Source organism: Meleagris gallopavo, chromosome 17 (genome assembly GCF_905368555.1).
Source record: "Meleagris gallopavo chromosome 17, MGAL_WU_HG_1.1, whole genome shotgun sequence".
Taxonomy (NCBI): Eukaryota; Metazoa; Chordata; class Aves; order Galliformes; family Phasianidae; genus Meleagris; species Meleagris gallopavo.
In genome coordinates, this window is record NC_139420.1 from 10,045,771 (window position 1) to 10,059,230 (window position 13,460).

The 13,460-nt window shown below is 65.3% G+C and overlaps 3 protein-coding genes across 5 annotated transcripts; 2 read left to right on the plus strand and 1 right to left on the minus strand.

Moving 5' to 3' along the window:
- Nucleotides 1–4: 4 nt before the first annotated feature.
- On the plus strand, nt 5–7,257 carry INPP5J (inositol polyphosphate-5-phosphatase J). The gene is made up of 12 exons (XM_010720448.3): nt 5–813; nt 1,451–1,561; nt 2,975–3,083; nt 3,673–3,789; nt 3,858–4,033; nt 4,340–4,451; nt 4,675–4,784; nt 5,041–5,224; nt 5,389–5,526; nt 5,755–5,847; nt 5,994–6,098; nt 6,219–7,257. Exons 1-12 carry the CDS (start codon nt 140–142, stop codon nt 6,840–6,842), a joined length of 2,553 nt encoding a protein of 850 aa, XP_010718750.2. The 5' UTR covers nt 5–139; the 3' UTR covers nt 6,843–7,257.
- A 405-nt stretch (nt 7,258–7,662) lies between these two features.
- PLA2G3 (phospholipase A2 group III) lies at nt 7,663–9,500 on the minus strand. Of its 2 annotated transcripts, none has more exons than XM_085238578.1 (6): nt 9,038–9,500; nt 8,704–8,971; nt 8,468–8,637; nt 8,262–8,391; nt 8,029–8,157; nt 7,663–7,946 (listed from the first exon to the last, which is right to left on the minus strand). In XM_085238578.1, the coding sequence occupies exons 1-6, from the start codon at nt 9,465–9,467 to the stop codon at nt 7,760–7,762; spliced, it is 1,314 nt and encodes a 437-aa protein (XP_085094704.1). In that variant the 5' UTR covers nt 9,468–9,500; the 3' UTR covers nt 7,663–7,759. The 2 variants fall into 2 exon arrangements, with proteins under 2 accessions (XP_085094704.1, XP_085094703.1); XM_085238577.1 differs by having other exon boundaries at nt 7,663–7,949; nt 9,038–9,499.
- Nucleotides 9,501–10,499: 999 nt separating this feature from the next.
- On the plus strand, nt 10,500–13,319 carry P2RX2 (purinergic receptor P2X 2). Of its 2 annotated transcripts, XM_019621151.3 has the most exons (10): nt 10,502–10,932; nt 11,037–11,172; nt 11,259–11,330; nt 11,629–11,695; nt 11,772–11,859; nt 11,983–12,063; nt 12,242–12,380; nt 12,657–12,787; nt 12,859–13,015; nt 13,088–13,319. In XM_019621151.3, exons 1-10 carry the CDS (start codon nt 10,808–10,810, stop codon nt 13,178–13,180), a joined length of 1,089 nt encoding a protein of 362 aa, XP_019476696.1. In that variant the 5' UTR covers nt 10,502–10,807; the 3' UTR covers nt 13,181–13,319. The 2 variants fall into 2 exon arrangements, with proteins under 2 accessions (XP_010718748.1, XP_019476696.1); XM_010720446.4 differs by lacking the exon at nt 11,983–12,063 and having other exon boundaries at nt 10,500–10,932.
- Nucleotides 13,320–13,460: the final 141 nt, after the last annotated feature.

Genomic DNA, 13,460 nt, shown 5'->3' on the forward strand with positions numbered 1-13,460 from the left:
GCGGCCGCGCGCTCGCGGCCGCGCGCAGGTGCAGGTGCTCCCGGCCCCGCCCCTCCGCCGTGACGTGGGGAGGGGGGGCGCGCCGCGCGCCTGGAGGGCGCCGCGCAGGTGGCGGGGGGCGCACGGTGAGAGCGGGGGCATGGAGCGGGGCCGGCGGGGCAGCGCGGAGCAGGGCCCGGCCGTCCTGGGCTCGCGGCCCGTCTCCCCGCGCAGCCCCTCGCCCGCCGTCGCCCCCCCCGCGCTGCTCGTTCCTTTCGGCCCCGAGGGCCCGGCCCCGCCGCCCGCCGCGCGGAGGAGCTCCCGACCCGACGCCGCCTTCGAGCCGTTCTCTCCGCGTCCGTCGCCCGATGGAGCGCAGCCCGGCTGCGGGCGGCCCGACGAGCGGGTGCCGGGCCGGGCCGCGCAGCCCCTGGCGCTGGACGTGGGCAGGGCCCGGCCCGAGCCGCTCCCGGTGCCCGCGCTGCTGCCCCTCGGACCGGGCGTCCCGTCGGGCCGCGCCTCGGTGCTGGGCGCGGAGCTCGGCCCGGCGGAGCACAACGTCCCCGGGAAGCCGCTGCCCAAAGCGGAGTCCAGCGACCACATCTCGGCCTGGGCGGCCCCCCGCGCCGTGGGGCTGCCCAAAGCCGTGTCCAGCGAGTTCCTTTCCGCCGGACGCGTCGGGCTGGGCAAGGCGGCGGCTGTCGCTAAGCCGGAGCCCGAGGAACTGCCCCTGTTCGGGAGGTGCGGGGCGTCCCTCAGCCCTACGAGCTCCGGCGGATCCTCTGATGCTCTCCTGGGCTGCGCGGGGACGGCCGTGGAGGACGGAGCGTTCCGGTGAGCTCACGGTGGAGGTCGGGGGGACAGCGGGGCCCCTTCTGCATCGATGGGGGGAGGACGTGGGGTCTGAGCCGGCAGGGAGCGGCGGCCGAGTTCTCTGTGCGGGTTGGGGCTGCCCTTCTCATCCCCCTGTGATGGCCTTGGGGTGGGTGAGGGTTGGGGCTGAGGGACCCTCAGGACGTGGCGCGGCGCTCGGGGGATGGATGTAGGTGGAATTAGAGGTGACAGCAGCTCGCTGAGCTCTCAAAATGGTGTGGCCCTTCCCTGGCACGCTGCTGGAATTGGCTCCTGTGAGTTGCCACCGGAGCAGCCTGCGGGCTGCTGGCGCCCGCTGCGTAGCAGCGTTAATGTGCTGTGACGGATGGCGGTGGTGGCTGTGTGCTCTGAAGGACACTGCTGTCACGCGATGCACTGCCCAGCTGCAGGCAGGACGCAGCGGGGGGAGGCCCGAGTCCCTGTGTGTGGGAACAGAGGGATGAGCTCCGCGTGGGGGAGCGGTTATTTGGGGTTGTTCTCCTTTGGCTGAGCTGCTACAGCAAGTTCTGCCCCAGGCAGGCTCCTTGGGAGGCTGGTTGGAGGACAGGGAGCCCTCCTGAGCCCGAGTGTTACCTTGTTCTCCTTTATTCCTCTTAAGCATCACAGTGGTCACCTGGAACGTGGGCACAGCCATGCCCCCCAGTGATGTCTCGTCGCTGTTGCATCTCAACACGGGCGAGACAAATGATGCAGACATGATCGCCATTGGGTAAGAGAGTGAGGTGCAGGGCCCCTGCCCTGGAGAGGGTCCTGTTTGAGGGATTTTCCACATAGTCCTGGGGGGCTCGGAGTGGGAGAGCTGCCTCTCCAACCCGCCCTCAGGCATAGAGAGCAGGGAGGGAAGCCCATCGTGAATGAATAGCATCATAAAAGGTGATGGGAAATCAGCTTCTTTTAAAAAATGGGATCACTAAGAGGAGCTGAAACCCTCAGGTCACAAATAGCCGTGAATCAACCCCTGTACAGCCCATAGCTGGCTTGCCAAGCAGAGTGTGGCCTCAGGAAGTGCTTGAGTCAAATCTGGAGAGGCTTTTAATTCGCCTGCTGGATTCTGGAAGCATTTTCCTCATCTCACCTCTTGCCCGTGGTATGTGAGCCTCAAGGGCACAGATCTGCTGTTCTCTCACAGCTGGATTGGCTCCGTGCCTCTGGCAACACTTAACTGCTGGCAAGGCAGCCCCAAGTTGGTGTGATGAGGCTTTCTTGGCGTGACCAGCCAGGCAAGCTGAGCCAGAATTTAAGGGAAAACTAGACCCTTAGGGATTGCCATGGAGCATGCAGATCTGTGCCAAGAGCACGGATGTGCTGCCTGTTGTGGAGCCCTGGGAGCTCCCTGTGTGCACAGTGGAGGAGCTCTGCCTCAGGCAGGAGTCTGCTGGAGCCCATCTCCTGGTTGGGGCCCCTCAGCCTTGCAGGCAGACCTTACCTGCATGGATCAGGGCAGGGATGTTGCTTGGTGTGAGGGACTGGCTGGAGCTGTGCTGTGGCCAGGGCACGGTGCCCTGTGCTGGTGAGCTGCCCCAGCCTCCACGGTGCCTCTGCCTGCTCATGTCCTTCCTCTGACCTGCATCTTTGTGCCCGGGGCACTCAGTATTTTCGGGCAAGGCATTTCCTGATTCTGCTGTTCTCTGGGGATGCTCTCCTTCCCTCTGTTCTCTAATTGCTGAGTGGGGAGGAGCACTGTTAACCTTCTGTCGCTGCTGCTGTGAGCTCGGTGGCTAGGATGCATCCGGACGCCCTGTGCTGAAGTACTGGTGGGACCTGGCTTCTCTGCAGACATCCATACAACTGACATGTCCTGTAAGCCCCTCTTGCACCTAGAGATAGACTTTAGACTGCTGCCCAGCCTTGTGCAGCTGAACTGCTCCTGCTTAGAGGGCCGAAGCATTGCAGCTTCATTGCCACTTGTGCCTCTTGCTACCCAGCATCGCTAGCACGAGGATGTAGCTGGTTTGTGCTCTAAATCCAGGGTCCTCCCTTGGAATGCCCTCGCAGCTCTGTCCTTGGGTGCCTCGCCCAAGGAGCTCTCCCTGGCTGGGATGCAGGTGCCTTCCTGTTGTGGCTGAGGGATCCGTCTGGGATCAGACAGGCTCTGCAAAGCACTTTGTCCTTCTCCTCCCAGGCTGCAGGAGGTGAACTCCAAGATAAACAAACGCCTGAAGGACGCCCTGTTCACAGATCAGTGGAGCGAGCTCTTCATGGATGTCCTGAGCCCCTTCCACTTTGTGTTGGTAAGGCAGTCCCAAAGGGGCTGGACAGCTGGTGTCCCCTCTGTGCCTGCCAGCCAAGCAGGGGGGCACGGGGAGGGTGGCAGGGCAGAAAGGGATGGAGGATGTGAAGGAGAAGACCTGGCTAGAGTGATGCCCTGCAGCCCTCTGAGCATTGTGTGGAAGCTGAGCTGAAGGTGGATGGGGTATTTCTGCAGTATGCTGCCTGGCTTCTGCCACTCTACTTGCTTCTCTGGTTGCTTTTGGCTTCCCCTGTGGTACTCTGGGGACACACCTTGTTGCCCACTGTGTTGCACCAGGGTGAGGAGAGGATCCAGCCTGTGCTTCTGACAGCAGCATGCAGATCCCAGGGCAAGGCTCAGCTCCCCAGAGAGCCAGTGACAGAGTTCATAAGTCCTAGCATTGCTGGGCTCATCTCAGTCAGTGGTCGGAATCCAGGCGAGTATGCCTGGATCTCTGAGCTAAATGTGCTGCTTAGCACCTGTAAGATGGGCATGTGGAAGAGAAAGTGCTGCTCTGGCTTGGAACTGTCCCTGCCTTTATGGGCTGTGCTGTGGCTGTCATCCTGCTACAAGCCCTGCTCCTGTTCCAGGTCAGCACAGTGCGGATGCAAGGTGTGATCCTACTGGTGTTTGCCAAGTACTACCACCTCCCCTTCCTGCAGGACATCCAGACAGACTGCACTAGGACAGGGCTGGGCGGCTACTGGGTGAGTGTGGTCCTAGGGGGGTGGAGAGGGCTGCCTTCCTCGGGTCTCACGGCATCCAATGGTGGCAGGGCAACAAAGGAGGGGTGAGCGTCCGTCTCTCCATCTTTGGGCACATGGTGTGCTTCCTGAACTGCCACCTGCCAGCACACCTGGAGAAGGCGGAGCAGCGCAAGGAGGACTTTGCCACCATACTGCACATGCAGCAGTTTGAGGGAAGGGCAGCCAGTGGCATCCTGGACCATGAGTGAGTACTTCACTGTTTCACCTACTGCTCTGTGCCGATGCTGTAGGACCGGCCCTGTACTTTGACAGGGGGCTGGATCTGGCATCTGAATCTGAGCATAGCTTTTGGAGGTGGGGTGGCAGAGCTGCAGAGTTGTCCCTTGGTCCAGTGAGATGCAGTGCAATAGGTGTTAAAAGGAGCCCTTGTTTGCTCTTGGGGCACATCCAGGCCTGCTGCAGTTCCTGGCACCCTCAAGGGTTGGGACTGGTTCCTACCCTTCTGGTGCTGATGCCTGGGCCCTGCTGCTCACTGCCCTCCTGCCTGCAGCCTCGTCTTCTGGTTTGGGGACCTCAATTTCCGCATTGAGAGCCTCGACATCCGCTTCGTCAAATACGCCATTGACAGCAACATCCTGAGCCAGCTCTGGGAGAAGGACCAGGTGAGTGGGCCAGGCTCACTGCCAGGTGTGTTCTTGGGCACTTAAAGCGGTGCCCGTGCAGCTGCGTGCCACTTGGCACAAAGGGCTCTTCCAGCTCCTTGAGGAGCGGCAGGCAGTGTGCTCCCAGGGCATTTTCCATTGGAACTGTGCACATCAGCAGTTCCTTTCTGGGAGCGTTGGGAAGAGCTGGGGCCATGGAGCCTTGCTGCTCTCCTGCCCACAGCTAAACATTGCCAAAAGCACCTGGCCTGTCCTGAGCGGCTTCCAGGAGGGACCCCTCAACTTCCCCCCCACATTCAAGTTTGATGTGGGCACCAACAAGTACGACAGCAGGTAGGACAGCGGGGCGCATGCTGGGGGTGGGCGGCACGGCTGAGGTTCGTGGGGGGGTCTCGGAGGGAGGGCTGTGGGCTGGGACACAGCCATTGTGCTGGTGCCAGTGCAGGTCTGTCCCTGCAGCTGCACTGAGCTGTGCGCCGAGACGAGCCGCATCCCCTGCCTGCGTGCTCCGTAGTGCCAGGGGGAGGCAGGTTGGGGTGGAGCCCACTGCCCCCCTGCCAGGCAAGAGATGCCCCTCTGTGCCCTGCAGTGCCAAGAAGCGAAAACCCGCCTGGACTGACCGCATCCTTTGGAAGATCAAATCTCCCAGCTCCGGTGCGGGCGGGCGCCGGCCCAGCCGAGGTGTGCTGACGGTGAGCCAGCTCTGCTACTGCAGCCACATGGAGTACATGGTCAGCGACCACAAGCCAGTAGCTGCCATCTTTGCTGTGCAGGTGAGCACCTGCCAGGGCTGCTGGACACGGCTGTGCTGGGTGAATGTGTGCCCTGTGTGTGGCTTTCTTACTTTGCTAGGCAGGACTGTTGTCTTGCCACCATGGCTGGGGGTAGTGGGGTGCTGCTCCCACCTCCTCTTACACACCATCTGCATGTCTGTCAGTTTGCTTCCAAGGCAGATAAACCCCCGGTGGAGATCTATGTGGCTGATGAGTGGATCAGGCCTGAGCAAGCAGTTGTCAAGTACAAGATGGCTGCTGGCTTTCACCGGAGCTCCTGGGACTGGATTGGCCTCTACCGGGTATGGGCTGGGGTCCTTGGCAGTGTGACGTGATCCCCTCTGTAGCTGCCTCCTCCCACAGGTGCTGGTGAATGGCCCGAGTGTGGGCTCTCCCATTCTGGGAAGGCCACGTTGCACTGTGGGTCCAGCACTTCTCTTTCTCCCATTCTCTGGGTTCCATATGGCCTGAAGCTATTGCTGGGGCTGAGAGAAGAGCAAAAGCACCAGCTCACCTCCTTTCTTCCACAGGTGGGTTTTCGGCATCCTAAAGACTATGTGTCCTACGTTTGGGCCAGGAGCGATGATGGAGAGCGCTGCGTGGAGAAGCAGCTGTGTGCACAGGTGAGCAGCTCCGGGAGTCAGGGCCATGGGGTGAGGCAGCAGCAGCCTCTGGACCTTTGGACGGCACCGAGCAGGGTGCAGGCCCACGTATGGGTGGCTGGAGAGGCAGCCCTGTGCTCAGCCTGGTGCCCATCCATCTGCTGCAGGTGATGTTCTCAGAGGAAGCACTGCCCAAAGGGAAGGGAGAGTACATCCTCGGCTACTACAGCAACGCCTCCAGCAGCATCGTGGGTGTGACAGAGCCATTCCAGGTCAGCAATGCCTCGAGGTGAAGGGTGGGAGGAGGGAGGTTTGAGCAAGGCAGGGCGTCCTGCTGCAGTGCCCCACAGCCCCCCGCGTGGGTCAGGGCCCAATGCTGATGTGTGGTGCAGATCTCCCTGCCTAGATCCGAGGAGGGCAGCAGCCCTACGGACAGCTCGGGCAGCAGCTCGGAGGAGGAGGATGACAGCACTCTTGTCCTGCTGGCCCCCAAATCCCGCAGCCCCAGCCCGGGCAAGATGAAGCGGCACCGGAGCCGCAGCCCCAGCCTGGCCAAGTTCCAGGGTCTCATCCTGCGCCCATCCAGCCGTGACCGGGGCACCAGCCGGAGCCCCTCACCCCAGAGCCGCCGCGGCCTCACCGGGGACATCCCTGCCATCCACCTGCCTCAGATGGAGCTGGGACGCCGTGGATCCAAAGCCAAGGAATCGGGGCAGGTGGCCAACAGCCAGGAGGGCAGCCCGGGTTCCTTCTACCAGACTGTGCGGGAGCCAGGCGTTGCCCGGCGTGCTGCAGTTGACAACCCTCTGGCCAGGGCTGACCCCAGGAACCTGGGCCTGCTGCCTGCGCTCCGCCTGGAAACCATTGACCAAGCCATGGGCCGACGGAGGGAGAGTGCAGACCAGGGCTACCCCTGCCGCAGGATGAGCCCCACCAGCCCTCCGTGCAGCACTTCCCCAAAGGAAGGGGGCAGTCCCCGGGAGCTGGATGGTTACAGCTGTACCATGGGGCACTGAGGCTGTGCCCCCTCCCTCCGTAGCGCGCTTGCTGTGTGCTTTCCCGTGCCACGTCCCTGCTGTGAGCCATCCCTCTCCCTTATTTATTGCAGTGAATCACCCCTGCACCCCCGCTGCCTGCCTGCCCTGCTCCTCCCGGGGCTGCAAAGGGGGCATAGGGGAGGGGGTGGTGGTGAGGGAACCTCTCGTGTGTGTCAGAACTGCGGGACACTCAGTCCTAGGGCAGGTGAGTGGGCCTGGGGGTGCTGGGGGCCAGGGATGGTGCTGCAAGTGAGGATGTTTGCCCCCTCCCCCCGGGGCACAGCACTGCTGCGGGCACCCTGCAGATGGGAGCTTGCTTCTTTCCTGCCCTTACCACTGTGCCTCGGGCTTGGACATAGTGTGAGCAACAAAATAAAGCATCCCGCCTGCCCCAGCTGCACTGTGCTTATTGCAGGGTGGGGGCTGTGGGGAATGCAGGACCCCAGCACCACGCACCGTGTCGCTCTGCCCTTTATTTGCCTCGTGCCACACGCAGGCACTGACCCTCCCGAGGCACGGCACTGTGCTCCCACCTCTAGAGCTCGGGGAGGAACCTGCTCGCCCCAACCCCCCCTGCTGCAGGGGCAAAACCGGGGGTGAGGGTCCTGGCACCGTCTTGCTCGGGGCTCCCACGCCCGCGGCATCCTTCAGGGGCCGGGAGGCGGTCGCTTTTTCCTGCCCCCTCTCCTTTCCCTTTGCTTGGATGGCAGCCGCAGCTCCTCCACCCCTGGGTGGAGCTGAGTGGCAGCTGAGCCTCCTCCACCCCTTTCCTGCCCCACGCAGTCACGCCAGCAGCCACTCTCGGTGCCATCCTTTCTCTCAAGGACCCGACATTGAGCAGCTCCGCCCCGCAGCGCAGCTCCTCCCCACGCACGGTACAGCCCATCCGCTGGGGCTCAGCGGGGCGCGGGGTGCTGCGGGGCTCCTATTCCCTGCTCCAGGGCCACCCGCCGGCACCGTTCGTACAGAGCATCACCGCCGCTCTCCTGCTCGTTCCGTTCCCGACGTTCGGCACCGCGGCGCCGCAGCGTGGTCCTCAGATGCCGTGCGGGTACCAGCACGGCCCGTGCCGCGGCGTCACAGCTGCTGGAGGAACAGAACAGAGAGCGTTGCGGCGAACCAAGCACCGCCAGCTCCGGCCCTTCCCCGTTCCCTCTGCACTCACCCGCTCCGGCGCTCCGCTCCGCACTCGGCCTGCGGTTCCAACACGAAGCAGCGCGCGGCGATGCGCTCCGCCAGGAGCGGCGGCTCCGCGCCCCCGGGGCCCTTCGCCCTGCGCAGGGTCCGCACCATTCTGCGGGGACAGCGGGGCAGCTCTCAGCACCCCGCCCGTCCCCCCCCTCCAGCCCCACTCTGGGCGATGACGGACGGACGGACGGGCCGCCCCACGGCACACACCTGCGGGTGCAGTTGCAGTGGAAGAGCGTCCGCGCACCGCCGTTCCGCAGCCCGTACTTCGTCTCGCGGGGCGCGATGCGGTGCTCGCAGCGATCCAGGTGCCGATAGGCTCTGCACAGCCTCCCCAGCCCTGAAGGCAGAGAGCGGCGATCGGACCGAAGCTCTCGGCCCGGGGACGCCCTCTCCGGTCCCCATCGGGCACTCACCCCTCCGTCCTCCCGCGGCGCTCCCCGGGCCGGTCTCACACCGCTCCGCCTCTCCGGCGGCTCCGGGCTGCTCGCCGCACGCGGAGCTCCCGACGGCCGCAGCGGCCGCGGTGCCGTAGGGGCTCTGCCGCACCATCGTGGCCACCGGCACCACCGCGTACCGCTCGCAGCTGCGGGCGCCGCATCAGGACCCGCCCGACGGCCGCAGCCCGCGGCTCCCGCGGCCCCGCACTCACCCGCCCCACCAGTGCCAGCGCACGCACTGCTCGGCACGCCGCAGCACGAAGCACGGCACCTCCAGGAGATCGAAGAAGGTGACTCCGATGAGGTCGGAGATGGTGTCGTTGAGGGCCCGCAGGCAGCGGCGGAACGCGGCGTCGCAGTCGCAGTGGCTGACGGTGTGCGGGCGGTAGTTGCGGATGCCGAAGTCGAACTGCAGCGCCTCGATCTGCGTCCCGCACCGATCGTGCTCCCGGCAGCAGCGGTCGGGGCCGCGGAACAGACCTGCGGGCGGCGACGTTCAGTGCCCGCCCCGCCCCGCGCGGCCCCGCACGGCGCCCCGGCCCGTACCCAGCTCGGAGGAGTTCCCGGCCGAATCCCCGGCCCCGCACCACAGCGTCCCCGGCACCGTCCAACCCCTCCTCCGCCTCCGGTTCTCGCGGTGCGGCGTCGGCTCGGCGCACGCCGCCCTTCGCCTCCACAGCGCGGCCACGTCCCGGCGCAGCGCGGGCGCGGGAGCGGCGGACGGGCCGCGGGCGCAGGCGGCGAGGAAAGCGCGGATCGCGCGGGGGTCCCGCCGCGCCCAGCAGCCCCGCAGCTTTCCGCGCCCAGCCCACGCGCCCTCCACCAACGCGGGCGGCCCCGGCCCCGCGCTCAGGAAGGCCGCGTAGCGCGCGCCGCCCGCCGCCACCCGCCGCGCGCACACCGCTCCGCCGGGCCAGGCGCGCGCGCACGCGGCGGCCAGCAGCGCCGCTCCCGCCAGCACCGCGCGCGCCCACATCCCGCGCGCGCCTCCCGTCGCCGCCGCCGCCTTTAAGCCCGCGCCGCCGCCGGCGCTCCGCGCGCCGATTGGTCCGCGCCGCTCTCGGCCCCGCCCCGCCCGGAGCGCGGGAGCCCCCCCGCGTGGCGCGCCCCTGTGCGGAGCGGGTGTGTGCGCGCGGCGCTCAGCGCGGGGCCGGGACTGCGGGAGGCGGGGGAGCACCGCGCGGAGCTTCACCGCTTCCCGTCGGGGCTCCGCGGTGGCACACGGGGGGCAGAGTCCGCCGTGCCACGACGGCCCCGCGCTGCCCTCTGAGTCACAAAGGTCCCGCGGCCGCCACACGGTGCCCGCGGGGTCACCGAGCGGTTGGGGGGACGGGGCCACGCGACGGGCCCGGGGGGAGCTGCGCGTCCCCTGACCTCCTCACGTGCAGCCGGCGCCCCGTGCCCAGGCTGTGCTCGCACGGCCAACCGTGAGCGCGCCGGGGACCGCCGAGTTTGGCTTCGTCTGGGAGATAACGGCACCGCGGCCGCCACCGCTCTGCCCTTCACCCCGCCGCCCCACGCGTCGCTCCCGTCGGGCTCCCGGCTCCGCTGACGTGGCCGAGGCCGTGGCCAAGGCCGGCACGGGGCCGAACGCTTCTCTGCGCCCGACGCATCCCGATGGGCTGCCCGGGCCGGGGGGTGGCACCGTGCCGGGGGCCGTGTGGGGACGGCTGAGCGGCCGTGTCCTGTGCTGGTGGTACGGCCCGTGGCCCCGCCCTTGTTTTGCTGCCGGAGGGGCAACGGAGCCCCGAGGCACGAGCAGAGCGCTGGTAAAGGCACCTGAACCCACTCGTGTTCCTGCAGGAGGGAGTGCGGGTGGAAATTCCCATCACTTTCTGCATCTCCGGTCAAACCTCGCTGTTCCCGGGACGTGCTCATTTATTGCACCTCTGTGAATTCCTTCGGATTTCGGGAAACGCAGCACGGGTGCCCTGAGCACATCCCCTCCTCCTGCTGGGAAAGGACCAACGCTGCGCTGTGCCCTCACCGCTCCGGGAGGTGAGCAGCTCACCAGGAAACAAACCCCGGTTCTCCAGGCTTGCTTAACGCCGGGCGTGTTGCGTCCGACTGTTGCACAACCATCACCGATGTCTGTTACACCGATGTGCTTTCGGGCGCTCTCACCGTGCCGTGAATCATTAACCCTCGGGTACAACCACGGGCTGCAACACGCTCTGCTGCCTTTCCCGGCTCAGCTCCGCGCCGGCGGGTCTGGGCCACGTGCAGCCGAACCTCCCTCCGCAGCCATCCCGCAGCCCGCAGGGAGCGCTGCCGGGTCGGGCCGGGCCGAGCCGTGCCGGGCGGAGCGCAGCGGCGATGGGGCCGGGCTGCCGGAGGGCGGTGAGCAGCTATTCCAGCCCGCAGGTGGTGGTGGTGAGGGACGGGCTTCTCGGCACCGCGTATCGGGCACTGCAGCTCCTGGTGCTGCTCTACTTCATCGGGTGAGTGGGATGGGGTAGGAACCGATCTGATCTGACCCTGCGCTTCGCTGTGCTGGCAGCTCTGATACCTGTCTCTGTCTTTGTCCCTGTCCCGATCCCCGCAGGTATGTGTTCATCGTGCAGAAGGGCTACCAGGAGCGAGAAACGGGCCCGGAGAGCTCCGTCATCACCAAAGTCAAGGGTGTGACGCAGTCACCGAGCAAGGTCTGGGATGTTGGGGAGTACGTGGCCCCCCCCGAGGTGAGCTCTCACTCTGCTGCTCCGGAGATGCTCGGCTCCTCCTGGCTGTGCTGTGACCGCTGTCCTTCCCCTGGGCTGTTCTGTAGGGTGGGAGCAGCTTCAGCATCCTCACACGGGTGGAGGTGAGCGCTGCCCAGGCTGTGGGGACGTGCCATGAGGTGAGCATGGTGGGCACAGGGCAGGGTGGTGTGTGTGGGAACCAAACGGTGCTTGGCAACTAAGGGGGGAGGTGGGGGCACCAGTGAACGCAGCTGTTCCCCATGGGAGGAACTCATGGTGAATGATGTGTACCCACCCAACCATCCCCATTGCCATTCCCATCCCCATTGCCATTCCCATCCCCATCCATCTCCTTCTCTATTCCCACCCCATCCCCAACCCCATCCCCAACCCCATCCCCATCCATCTCCTTCTTGATTCCCACCCCATCCCATCCCAATCCCCCCCCCCCCGCAGGGTCCCAGTGCTGCATGCCGCTCAGAGCAGGACTGTGTCTCTGGGGCCATGGATGCATCCCACCACGGTGAGTCCAGGAGGCACAGCCCATTGCCCCTCCTCGGGCAGGACCCAATACTGAGTGCCTGTCCCCTACCTTGCAGGCGTGAGGACAGGACGCTGTGTGCCTGGGGGCAGTGGGAGGAGCTGTGAGGTGCTGGCCTGGTGCCCTCTCCACGGAGGCAGCAGCAGGTACAGGCAGCGTGCTGTTGTGCAACATCCCCCACCTGGGGATGCCTGATAAGGGGCAGCAGTGTCCCTGTTGTGAGGCTGAGTGAGAGCTGCAGTGCTCTGTGCTCACTCCTCTGCTCCCAGCGAGTCCCTAGCAGAGATGGCAGCGCAGTTCACCATCCTCATCAAGAACCACATCCGATTCCCCCGCTTCGGCTTCTCCAAGTGAGCACTGCAGGTTCCAGGGCTGATGGTTGGGAGCCAGGCAGTGGCCCTTATGTCAACAGCAGCAGCAGAGATGCTGTGTGGCACAGCACATCCCTGCAGGGCCCTCTGCAGATGCTCCGGCACCAGCCCTACCCCATCCCCTGATGCACAGCTCCCTGCCTTGCTCTCTCCCCAGGGCCAACATTCAGGCTGCCGAGAGCCACTACCTGAAGAGCTGCACCTTCAATGCCACCTCCGCGCTGTACTGCCCCATCTTCAGGCTGGGCTTCCTGGCTGAGCAGGCAGGCGAGGACTTTGCAGTGTTGGCTGAGAAGGTGCGGTGCAGTGGGCAGCCTCACCTCAGCATTGTGGGTCCCTCCCTTGTGGCTCTTCTGGGGAGCTCCTTGCCCTAGGGATGCCATGTCCTGGGGATGCAGTGCCCAGGGGATGAGTGCCCAGGGGATGCAGTGCTCAGGGGATGAGTGCCCAGGGGATGCAGTGCCCAGGGGATGCAGTGCCCAGGGGATGCAGTGCCCAGGGGATGATGGGCACCTGGGGATGCTGTGCCTGCAGTGTGCTAATGCTGCACAAGCTCTGCTGCCCTACTGCAGGGTGGGGTGATCGGTGTCATCATCAGCTGGGACTGCAACCTGGATCTGCCTGACACCAAGTGCAACCCACGCTACTCCTTCCGTCGCCTCGACCCCAAAGGGACTTTGGCATCGCCAGGCTACAACTACAGGTGACAGCCCCATCCCCTCAGTGTCCCCGTGTCTTCCTCCAGCCTCATCCCTGTGCCCGCATGCCTTCCAGGTTTGCCAAGTACTACAGCTGGAACGGGACCTGCACACGGGTGCTGACCAAGGCCTATGGGATCCGTGTGGATGTGATTGTGCAAGGCCAGGCAGGGAAGTTCAGCCTGATCCCCACGGTCATCACGTTGGCCACTGCGCTCACCTCGGTGGGACTGGTGAGTGTCCTGGGGTGTGGGGGCTCAGCCCATTGCCCTGCACTGACCTCACTGTGCTCTTCTGCCTTGCAGGGCTCCTTCCTCTGCGACTGGGTGCTGCTGTGCTGCATGGACAAGGAGCGGCGGTACAGCAGCAGGAAATTTGAGCAGGTACTGGTGGGCTGAGGATGCTCCTCTGCAGCCCCAGACCATCCCCCCTCCATCCCCAAATTGACATTTCCCACACAGAGCTGTGCCCATGGATGGGCAGAATGCACCTTACAGCCACCCACTACTGCTGCCAATAAACCATCACTGCTCAGCACGCCTGTGTCGATGGAAGGATGCAAGAACCAGTGCTTGTTGTGCCTGGGGGAAAAGAGCCAGGGGAGCTGAGGGGCTCTGGGGCTGCCACCAAGGCACAAACCCTGCCCAGAGGCTGCCTGCAAAGCCACAGTGCTGCTGG